The sequence below is a fragment of the Nicotiana attenuata genome, chromosome 6 (assembly GCF_001879085.1).
Source record: "Nicotiana attenuata strain UT chromosome 6, NIATTr2, whole genome shotgun sequence".
NCBI lineage: Eukaryota > Viridiplantae > Streptophyta > Magnoliopsida > Solanales > Solanaceae > Nicotiana > Nicotiana attenuata.
The window spans coordinates 94005298-94017688 of record NC_031994.1 but is presented as its reverse complement, the minus strand read 5'-3'; the positions used below and the strand labels follow the sequence as shown (position 1 = coordinate 94017688).

The 12391-nt window shown below is 36.7% G+C and overlaps 2 protein-coding genes and 1 pseudogene across 2 annotated transcripts; 2 read left to right on the top strand and 1 right to left on the bottom strand.

Annotated features, from left to right (window-relative positions):
• On the top strand, positions 1146-1338 carry LOC109228387 (annotated as a pseudogene).
• Positions 3769-6102, top strand: LOC109227506 (60S ribosomal protein L10). The gene is made up of 4 exons (XM_019392700.1): positions 3769-3829; positions 4665-5166; positions 5679-5760; positions 5885-6102. Exons 1-4 carry the CDS (start codon positions 3820-3822, stop codon positions 5948-5950), a joined length of 660 nt encoding a protein of 219 aa, XP_019248245.1. The 5' UTR covers positions 3769-3819; the 3' UTR covers positions 5951-6102.
• Positions 6727-8836, bottom strand: LOC109227505 (cytochrome b-c1 complex subunit 8). The gene is made up of 2 exons (XM_019392698.1): positions 8560-8836; positions 6727-7033 (listed from the first exon to the last, which is right to left on the bottom strand). The coding sequence occupies exons 1-2, from the start codon at positions 8727-8729 to the stop codon at positions 6985-6987; spliced, it is 219 nt and encodes a 72-aa protein (XP_019248243.1). The 5' UTR covers positions 8730-8836; the 3' UTR covers positions 6727-6984.

Here is a 12391-nt window from a genome sequence, read left to right as displayed (position 1 = left end):
GGCAGAAGTTCTTAAAAAAAAAGGGGGGGACTAAGACAAAGTATGTTGTAGGTTGGAGATTTGGAGTTAAAATAAAAAAAGGTAAAGGGTAAAATAGAATTATGGAGTAATAACTTAGGACATAATTGGAAAGAAAAATAGGAAACATTCTCACCACACCAAATCGGTTGTTTCAAAAAATGGGGCCTTTCATTATTTCGGAACAATTGATTTAACAATACAATACAACAAATTTTAATGAAAAAATCAAAAAAAAAAAAAAAATTATTTTGGGATAACAATACAATACGATAGAATGGGTAACAACCATCCAACCAAGCTGCAAAAGTTTGTAAGTATATCAAAGCCTATAAAGCACATTTCTCCTAACAGATATACCATGTGCAAGCTAGCTAATCAATGGCCTGAACTGAACTTCAAGAGGAGTCTATGTTGAAAAGAAGCGGGTTCCAATTTACTATTGTCGTGCAAATGAGCAACCAAAATGATTTTAAATCAAGAAAAATTGATTGAGCTCTCTATTAATCCTATAAAAATGAATATAGTATGAGAAAGAAAAACTATGCTGGTAAACACTACTTTTAGGAGCATGTAATTACAAATATGTATAGCATATGAAAATAATATCAGAATTGAATCGTCTTTCTGAATTACAATGGTCAATATTGTAGCACAATTTTGACAGTGGGCGAAGAAATAAAGAATGGGCTACCATTGGAAACACCACTTTCCGTCCGATTTGCATGTGTTAATCGTGCAATTTCTCTTCGGGAAACTACACAGCTATGTCCATTTATAAGTAGCTCATTACAAAAAGGAATTTTTACCTCATATAGCAAAGGTTAACACCTTATTTATTTTAAATAAATACCATTTAAAAAAATTATATTCTATAGATACCTTTTAATGTTTATAGCAAAATATCTAATTTTGGTTACCTCCTACCCCTAAGCCACTAAATACGCTATTTAGTTACACTATTTTCTTTCTCTCTCTACTTTGATACATGCCATTCTCTCCCCGCGTCCCATTAAAATTTCCGCTCTCCTCCTCCTTCTAACGACATCTTCTCTTTGATTCACTTTAATCAATCCTTCAAAATCCAGCGACCATCAGCACAGCAACAACAAACCCTAATCCGAAGACCCAATCATGCCAAAGCAAATCCACGAAATCAAGGATTTCCTTCTCATAGCAAAAAGGAAGGATGCACGATCTGTCAAGATCAAGAAAAATAAGGATATGGTCAAATTCAAGGTTCGCTGCTCCAAGTACCTCTACACACTCTGTGTGTCCGACTTTGAGAAGGCCGACAAGTTGAGCAGTCACTTCCTTTAGGTTTGAGCGTGCAAGATCTTTGAAGATGGAAGGACTAATTGGCTACAAGGCGGAAATTAGGGTTTGTTCTTGAACAAAGACGACGAAGTTATGGGCTGAGCAACTTGATTTTCTGTTGATATATTTCAATATATTTTCAACGTATCACGTTATATTTTCATGTATTTTATTGTATTCATTGTCTTTTTTTTCCATTGTAATTCAATGTATCTCGCTGTATTCCGTGTATTTCATTGTATTCATTGTCTTTTTTTTTCATTGTATTTCAATGTATCCCGCTGTATTCTATGTATTTCATTGTATTCACTGTCTCGCTATATGTCATGAATGTATTCATATGTTTTTTTAATTAATATAATTTATGTATTCAGATGTATTATATAATTTCTCTGAAGATTGCTATGTTTTTGGGGTATTTTTCAGTTGAATTTTTTTTTATAACCGGAAATACAAATTTTGCGTGTTATAATTGGGTTTGTTGAGTTATATTAGGAGTCTATTATGTTAATTGATACACTTTCCGTTTAAAAACAATGTAATCCACTGTTTCACGCCGTGAATACAGTCGAATACAGTAATCTGTACAGCTGTAATCCCATGTTTTACGCCATGAATAAAGTCGAATACACTCGAATACAACAACTGATTAGCTGGAATTCCCTGATTCACGCCTATTTTTGCTATTGTATTCATGAATACAGTAGCTTAAATACATCTAATACATCTTATAACAACAGAAAACGTATCTACAATCCGTAATATAGCAAATGGTATCTATAGATAGCTAATTACCACTAAAAGATAGTGCTTTGTGAAAATTTATCTTACAAAAAATGGCCAATTCGTAAAATATTACTAATATTAGTGAATTAGCTATTTATAGCAAAAAAATATCAATTTTTTTTGCTTTCTTTTGAGTGGGTGTTATTAGAATAGATTGGGTACAACTTACGGAGCTTGAATCTCAGTTTTGGGATGATTTGGTGAAGTTTTGAGGTGGTTTGAATTGAAAATTCGAAGTAAAAACTGAACATGAAAAAAAAATGATATGTGTATCACACTATGTATCATTTGTGTATCACGTATGTATCATATTTGTATCAACTGTGTATCACATGTATCCATGTATACATGTGTGTGAGATACAAGCGTGATACATGTGTCGCAGAAGAATTTCTGAACTCGATTTAATTATGAATTTTGATACAAAACCAGTCCAAATCACCTCCAATCTTCCTCAAATTTTGTATATTGACTTATCTATATGTTTTCAATGAATTTCAACTATACCTATTGAAAAAGTACCTTTTTTTTGCTGGAGATTTTTGGAATATTGTATATCTTTTTTATTTATTTATTTCATCACCTTATTTGCTACCTCATCCATGAAATTTCCTTTCCGTCTTGCATCTAATGTTGCTAATAACGCTTAAAAATATGGAAGGTGATTTTTGCGTGTGATTCTTTGAGAGAAAGAACCTTATTTATTTGATTTTTCAATTTTTATATGTACTTGGCTAGTTTTGGGAAGTTTATGACTAATGGCTAAAGGTTGGTAAGTTGAGCCTTATTTAGACAATTGTGTAAGTTTTCCTTTCTCTTCCAACCACGATAAAAGATCTCATTGAAGTAGTAAGTGTTTTAGGATTCTATTTCTAATGTAAACAATTTGTATTTATTTACTGCAAACTACAGCTAAATGTGACACGTGGCACTTGCTTGAAAATCAAGGCTGGAGAGAACAAGGACGGGCGAGTAACTTAGGGATCTTTACAAAGGTGGGAGGCTATATAGGTTTATTCTTCTAACACTTATGCCACAACGGGCTTGGTTTGTTTGAAACTAGTAAAAATAGCACGGGCTAGTCAGTTTGCGAATTGGTAATTATAGAATAGTTAGCATTTGCGAAGGCATTGAAAAATAATTAATGCTTTACTGAAATACGGAAAATTCCAACATAATATGCGGGATTATGGAGCTCATGTGTATAAACTTCTAGCATATTATATTGGAACTCCAGCACACGAAAAGTTCCAGCATAATATACAGGATTATGAACCTCCTGCATATGAACTTCCAACATATTATGATGGAACTCCAACACATTATAAAATTTCAGCATATTATGCTGGAAGCTCACATGTAAAAAATACTTCCTGCATATTATGCTGAAATATTTTCGAATTTTTAAGAGTGTTTTTATTTAAATATTATATTTACATAAAAAGTGATTAAATTTTGATTACTTTTAATTATGTCTATTTTTCAATTACCAATTGTAAATATGGCTACCAATTGTAAATACAGCTATTGCTGACTTTTTCCCTTGAAATTAGTCTTCTAACCATGTCGGCCCAGCTCATTTGTGACGCATGCCCAGACGTAAGCCCAATTTCTAGGCCTAATTCCAGAACTATATATATATAGGGATTTCTCTTTCTTGTGTCTTTACAGGCCGCAGTTCAATAGCAGGGACCAGCCATGGGAAGAAGTAAGTCACTTTGCCCTAATTATTATCTTCTTTTACATTACAATAATTACTTTGCAGATCTGAAAAACGGGCTCTTACGCATATCTCCATTTCTGAATTGAGTTCAAGTTCAATGCGTTTTAGTATTTCTGATATAATATATGTATATGATTGATTTTTGTACGATGTTTAGTAATTAGATCATTTCTGAAACACTGCTAGATAAATGGGTAGTTTGTATCATGTTTTGTACAAAATTATTGGCTTTTAGTTCAATCGTTTAATAACAAAATATAGTTATGATAAAATGGTTAGCTTGAAAATGGAATTATCTGGCAAAATTTATTTATCCCTTTTTGTCCAATACCTATTTTTGTACTTCTACTTTCAAAGCAAGCTCTTTTTCCAATCGAATAAAGACTGAGTAGCGAGAAATTGTAAATTCTTTTATTTATTGTGAAATTGAGTAAAAAATATTGTGTTTGTAGGAGGATTGTGAGTTTGTGAAATGAAAGGATTTGTCAAAGAAATATCGTTTCCTACTGTGTGTGTGAATTGATTTTTCTTTGCACGATCACATAGTGAAATAGGTGATGAAATGTGACTTAGTTGAATTTATTTTTATCCAAGAACAGGAGCTTTATATTTGACTAGCCTTGATCATTATTTTGATATTAATTGTGGCTACATGTATGAAAAAATCTTATTCAGAGCTCCTCCAGTCTTGACATGGCTTTTCAGCATAGATTGTATTGTAATGATAGTTTTTTAGTGCCACTATGTGTCCTGGTATTCGTCTTTCTGCCGCTCATTTATAGTTGGCCCTCTGTCTAATGACTTGGATTCTTTTGCGCAGGACCGGCAAGATGTTACCGCCAGATTAAGAACAAGCCTTACCCAAAATCAAGGTTTTGCCGTGGTGTCCCTGATCCTAAGATCAGGATCTATGATGTGGGCATGAAGAAGAAGGGAGTTGATGAGTTTCCTTTCTGCGTGCACTTGGTCAGTTGGGAGAAGGAGAATGTCTCTAGTGAGGCACTTGAAGCTGCTCGTATTGCTTGTAACAAGTATATGACCAAGTCTGCTGGGAAGGATGCTTTCCACCTCAGGGTTAGGGTCCATCCTTTCCATGTTTTGCGTATTAATAAGATGTTGTCATGTGCTGGAGCTGATAGGCTCCAAACTGGCATGAGGGGAGCTTTTGGTAAGCCACAGGGTGTTTGTGCTCGTGTTGCAATTGGTCAGGTTCTTCTCTCTGTTCGCTGCAAAGATGGAAACAGTAACCATGCACAAGAGGCTCTACGCCGTGCAAAGTTTAAGTTTCCTGGCCGACAAAAGATCATTGTCAGCAGAAAGTGGTATGTATTTTATCTGAAGATTCACTTTATTTTTTAATGTTTCTGCATTTTGTTTGAGAACTTAGTACTTTTGCCATTCTAAGGATTATTCTGTTATTTACTATTGGCATGTAAGATCGTTTCACTTGCTTAGTTATTCAGTTTAGGGAGATTTATTCTAAGTAGATATCCTGCAGTAAATTACACAAATTTCTGTCTTTCAATGCCCAAGTCTGTCTTGTAATTGGAAGTTTTGCCCTTTTTTTTTCTTCTCTTGAGATGAGCTATGTGGCGCTGTTTTTCAAGTTTGGACTTGTAAAGTTGCACGATATCTTGGTCTTTCGTTGTCTCATTATAGTTCTGTGATCAGCCCTCTATTTCTTAGTCCAAAACTTAGTACTTTTCAGAGTGTTAAGCAATCCATTTCACCTTCCTGTTGAAGTTCGATGATTGAACATGGTCAATATTGGTCGTTTTAGATGCTCAGTTGGAAATTTTGTACTTGAACCTCACCTGTGGTATCTCTGATTCAGGGGGTTCACTAAGTTTAGCCGTACCGATTATCTGAAATACAAGTCAGAGAACCGTATTGTCCCAGATGGTGTCAATGCAAAGGTTTGTTCTCTTCTTAACCTTTTTCTTAATAAAAAATTATTTTTGTTTTGTTCATCTATAGATCCTTTTGCCAGTGGTAATTTGCTTGTTAGAAGTTATTCCTTTTCTTTTGTTTTTTTTGCAGCTTCTTGGCTGCCATGGTAGACTTGCTGCACGTCAACCTGGAAGGGCCTTTCTAGAAGCTGTTTAGCAAATTGAAGTGGCCTAATCCTACAAATAGCACATTTAGTCTTCTACTTCTGTTGATTCAAAATTTGTGACTTGAACTTCTGTCTATGCATGAACCTTATCAGTATTCAATTGAACATTTTTCAATTATATTTGAACTGTCTTTTACAACTAGGAGCTTATATCTTTGTCGAGCTGGTAGCTGCGTAAGAACACATTCTTATACGCCCCTTCAACTGTTTAATTCTAAGGATTTTAATATTTGCTCATGGAAATTGAAAAAAGAAGGCCTGTAGAAGTGCTTTTCACAGTTGCTAAGAAAAATGAAGTAAGCCAAAAAGAGTAAAATTACTGACGAGATTTATGCGAACTACTGGCCATAAAACCTTTTGTTTATTTTGTGGAAGTCTCGGTCAAGTGGTAGCGCAGCATATTAATATGTTTTAAATTGAAAGAACACATCTGAAGAAATGGCCAGCAACTAGCTAGAAAACACTTATTTTATCCATTGCATTACGACAAACAGTGAATGAAGTCAAATTTTACGCCATCCCCGCCTTCCAAGATGCTATCCCGGAACGGTCAAACACAGCAAACATGGCCATATAATGACAAAGAAATTGGGTTCTTATCGCGGTTCATAGTCAATTATTTTCTGGTATACACCACACAACAGAGCACGCATTGGCCTATTCATTTCATTCCATTGAAAGAAAAAGCATGCTGAGAAAAGCTATAGCTTATGATCATCACTTCTCATACATACTTAACCCATTAATGCTAAGATGACAGCAAAACTGAATGAAACATTTCTTTCATGGGATGTAATAGCAAACATATGAGAGGGTTTATGAACTCATTTCAAACTCAAAACTCAGTACAAGATTCAGAATGCACAAACGTTTCAAAAAGACCATAAAGCAACTAGATGCATTTAATATGCCATAAAAGTAAATATCCTCAAAATGATGGTAGAAGTTCCAAAACATGACTTTATTTCCTGTTCAAAACAGTAATAGAAAAGAGGTCCTCCCCATACAAATGACGAACAGAACTTTAGTATCTGTGTTCTAACTTCTCCTTCTCCTTGAAGTGCTGCACGTACCTGCATGCATAAAGAAACACTATGGCTATGAACTAAGCAACCATACACACACACATACATTTAAGGTGAAAGGGGAGAGGGGATCTGACTCAAAAAGCGCAAGCCAAGAGAAGATAAAAACAATGACCAGAATCTCCTAATAACCTTCAACTGTCTAGTGTACCTAAGTCAATTTACTCTATGTCTGAATGCAGCTCAAATATTAATCCAGATTAAAATCTTATTCTTCCGATTAATTAAAGCTTAAAAGAACTAAGATTTTCGCAGCAGTCACTTTCACTTGCTTGGGGACAACAAAGTTGAACAGAATAAAGCAAACGGAGGAGGAACAAGTGAATGACATTTATTTTGACCATATAATGATTGTGAAGAAAACAAAAAGACAGAGATTAAGTTTCTGTTAAAGAAGCATGATATGAGTAGAGTTGTAAACGTGGTAATATGTTATTGAACTATTTACTAGTATATGTGAAAGTATATGATTATCTAACTAGTGTGAATATTTTCTTAAATATTATATTTTAGCTAATGAAACTAACTTCATCTAGTTACTAGTGTTAAACATTTTTATATCATCACATTTACTTCTAAAAAATATTATATTACTGCATATAACTCTTTTCTAATAAAAAATAATTTGAGATCAAACTGATGCTTATGCTCGTATGCTTTACCAAGCAACCTTTATCTACTCAAAAGAACCAATGTGTAACACTTCCTCACCACCCCCAGCAAAAAGAACAAAGAAATAAAACTTCATGCAAAACAAAGGAAAACCTTATTAACCTTGCCTTTTCAATCTGTAATTAGGCTGGAAAGCCCACTAATCTCAGCTTAAGAAATTAATTACTTATAGAGGCAAATGTTTTCAACAAGTTTAAATTGCCATTGTGCAGTTGTCTTTCGTCTAAATAAATGAACAGAAGATTCACAGTCCGCGAAGGCTACACATATCTCATTGGTCGCCTACACAGCTACCTCCAGACACTCTGATAAGCCGACAGGTGTGTTTGGCAATCATGGTCTTATGGTTATTCTAACAGCTCTCTACTGGTCATATGTTACATTCCAACCAAAGCCTGAGCAACTAAGTTCCCATTTTAAGTGATTTCTTCCCATCTGCCTAAGTCGGATTCAAGGTATCCTGTGGAATAGCAACTAAGTTCCCATTTTAGATGATTTCTTCCCATCTACCTAAGGCGGATAGCAGGTACCCAGTGGAATACTCGAGATGTGCGCAATCTGAGGCACGGACACCACCGTCATTAAACAAAAAACTAAGCTCCTATTCTATGCTACAGCCTTCGGTTGGACCTGCTATACATTTTAGTAGTTTTATCCTTAAAACATATCCGAAAACATATATTAAGCAGGCAAAAATAATTAACTTCGAGCTAAATGCTCCATAGCTTATTATTGCATATTGAAATTAAAATGGATCTGAGGATATAAATGATTCAAATAGCCGACTAATTTAGTATTAAGGCACAGTTAATTGAATTTTATTTATTTATTGGTATACTTACGAGTAAGTGCCGACGAGAGGAGCGAGCAAGAGAGTAGCGCTGATCCAATTCTCAGATACTTTGTGATGGATTTTACCTGGAAGGTCCTTCCATAGACCTGGCATTACTTTCTGTTGAAATGGAGATAAAGCGTAAACAACTGCTTTCAGTTTTACTGGTTGTTTCCCCATCTTACCTTAGCTGAATTTTAATGGTGATTTCTCCGATCGATTGATTCGATGAAAAAAACTAGGGCTTGAGATTGGGGAAGAATGATATTGGCATTTGGTGGATGGATGAGGAAATTTCTTCTTCCAGAAAATTCGTTTGGGCTTTCTTGTGGGCTCAACAAGTGTAGCCCAGCCCATCTTGAATTGCTTAGTTTTCTGGGCCAAGTGCACATATAGCCATTTTTAGGGATATTATTTAGAGATTAGCTATTATTTATTTTATCCTGAAATTTTAAATTAGAAACCTTAACTTCAGGACAATTTATGATATTTTTTTCCTAAAAAATTGAGTTAAAAAACTAAAATTCACACCCGGCTAGTTTCTAAATAGCAGCCATTCAGAGTGGCTACGTGATGTAATTTCTACTAATTTTTTTGTCGAAAGAAAATAATGAGAGTATATTCATAATGAATAATATTACGAAATCAATACATATACTATCCGATTAAAACAATTTATTACTCTATTATTTACTCAATTTTCAAAATATCATATTAGATTTGCTAAAAGAAATTATTTGTTTGTAAAAATCAAGTAAACCTGGTTTAATATGTAAAAATGGCAAACATATTCCTTCTTCTAAAAATAGTAAACACTTTTAATGAACAAAAGTTAAACTCTTAAAAAATACACCTAATGCAGTATTATTGTAATAATTTTCAGCTTCTTCAAAAATTTTAGTGTTTTAACTTTTTAAAAAAGAATTTTAGTAGAGATGAGAATAGTTTCTTTAAATAAAAAGGGGAAGCACGATGCATCATGTGTTTGCATCCGAGGGGTCTGCTGTAAGCAACCTACCCTAACGCAAGCATCAGTGGTGACTCCATGGCTCGAACCCATGACCTATACATCATACGAAGACAAATTTAAGACGGGAATAGTTTCTTGAGCTTGAATAAATATTCACTTCTACTGGTTAAATCTAAATCAAACTAATGCCCGTACGGGTCGAAATCCGACCACACGAGAATCGGCATAAAAAGGAATGGCGAGGGGTTGATTAAGCCGTGGTTGTATCCATAAGGCATCATAACGACGAGCATCTCGGCCATGGCCGAGGTCGAACCATCAGAAAGCCTGTATGGCGAAGTACATGCCATGACACTTAGGGAGGTCGACCTAAAGTGCAATTGGCAGATTAGAGTATCCTGGGCAAGGACTGTTGGGTAAAGGGGAATACCTATTATATATATACTAGGTAAGAGAATGAGAGGGGAGGACTTTTGTTCCTCTCTAACACAGAAGAACGGGAGAATCTTTCTTAAGAAAATCAAGAGAAGGTTTAGAACTTGGCTGCTGATCTTTGTAATCATCATTATGGAACTAATAAAGATAGATCTTGTAGCCGTTAATAGTGCACCTTCTTTTTCTTCTTTATTTTACATTACGGAGTAGTAGTATCGAGAATGTAAGCCCGTCATATATATTTGATATCTTTTATAATCTTAAATAGCTCATGAGCTTAACCATATCCTATTTTTCCTACTGAATATTCTTGGATCTAGAGTTAATTATCCTTGGCTAGGATTTATCCCCTATTTTCTTATTAATCCGTTTTAAGAAAAGGTTTAACACTTTTTTGGTAAAACAATTTGGCGCCGTCTGTGGGGATTTTCTAGCCAAAGCCTTAGTTCCCTCTAGATCCAAACACGGTCTTAGCTCCATCTCCCTTTCGGTGATGTTTCACCCTTTCATTACGAATGTCGACTTACCGGTCGGTAAACCCCCGAAACCGCCAAACCAACCAACGGTAAATCCTTACGCGAAACCGGAGTTATGCCTGGTTTACACACGAAAACTGCGCTGCGCCACAACAGCAACCCTGAGGCATTGTGAACACGAGCCATCATAGGGGGACTACAACTACGCGTACCAAACGCGTCCGTAATCCCATTTCCAAGCTAGTACCCAACGCCTCCTACATCCTGCGCATGTCGCCTTCCCTCCTACTATATGAGACGATGCTTGTTATGCAATTTATTGACTAAGAAACTCCCCGTCTCTATGTTTGTGGTATGACTTACATTTTGCCATCTTTGCATGCCCGGGACTGATGAACTAGGACTCGAACTCGAGGCCCTAAGGGGGCAAGTGGATCATCCACCCACGAAATGCCAAAGCTCAACTAGTGACGAGGCTGAGCGCAAAGCCGAAGCCAACATCGGGCCAAAAACTAGTATCAGAATACAGAACAAGGCGAGCCGCCCTGCGGTGCAATCCCTAGTTCATTGCCGAACGAGGGAACCTCCCCGGTCCAAAGAGCGCAGCGGACGAGGGAAACGTGGCCAATCCCCCTCATTCATCAGCTAAACAGCCGACCAAGGTAACAGATTATTCCATGTACTTCTAACCCGCTATTCCTTCTTTAAAAAAAAGAAAAAAAAAAGAGAAAACTGGAACAGAGAACAGGGACGCCCTCCCAAATTCGCGAACAAAGGGTAGCCGACATACATGCTCCAAATTCCTCCCTATGGCGAACGGTAAATCGGGAAAACCCTCCGCACCATACCATATTACAAATAACAGACAACCGGCTCAGAACAAGCCGGCATCATTAATAAACAATCTCCATAGCCTGGGACTGGGCGATGAGACCATGGAACGTACAATCTCCCCAATACAGGCAGAAAATGAACACGGAAAACTTATACGTATGCTCGCCATGGCGATGCTACGCCAATTCGGCCGACTAAATACTACGAGTCATGTCCGAACTACGTTCAAATCAATCGAGCCCCAATGTGCCCAGAAGCCCAAGCAATAAGTTCATCACCCGTCCCATTAACGGTCTCTCCAGACCGAGCAATGCAGGGACTAGATAGACCGGGGCTCGCCCCGACGCATGCATAAACGATGCAGCAACGAGTAACATTCTCCAATAAAAACAAGGCAGCATGCAACATTCTTACCACTCCACCGAGCCCACACATCGCCAAGCGAAAGCAAAATTCGACCTCGTTCGAATCAACAAGAAGTTCAACCTCGCTCAAATTCATAACGGGTTACAATTCGACCTCGCTCGAATTTACACCCTAACGGCCCTCGGCCATCACCAAGCGAAAGAAAAATTTGATCTCGTTCGAATCAAGCCAAAGTTCGACCTCGCTCGAACTCATAACGGGTTACAACTCGACCTCGCTCGAATTTACACCCTAACGCCCCCCCCCCTCCCCCAAGCGAAAGTAAAATTCGACCTCGTCCAAATCAAGCCAAAGTTCGACCTCGCCCGAACTCATAACGGGTTACAACTCTATCTCGCTCGAATTTATACCCTTACGGTCCCCGACCATCACCAAAAATTCGACTTTCATTCAAGCTAATAAAGTTCGATCTCGCTCGAACTAACAAAGTAAGGATTGACCTCTCTCGAACTAACAAAGTAAGGATCGATCTCGCTCGAACTAACAAAGTAAGGCTCGACCCCGTTAGAACTAACAAGATGAGATCCGACCTCGCTCGAATCAGCGAGCTAAAATCGACCTCATTCGAATTCCCAGCTAAAAATCAGGGACTCATCACGGGAAAATCTGAAGATCTTTTTCAAAAACGTGAATGAGAAAGAGAGTCTGAGATGTGCAACAAAAGGCAAACCAACTATCTTATTCAGATATATATACATACA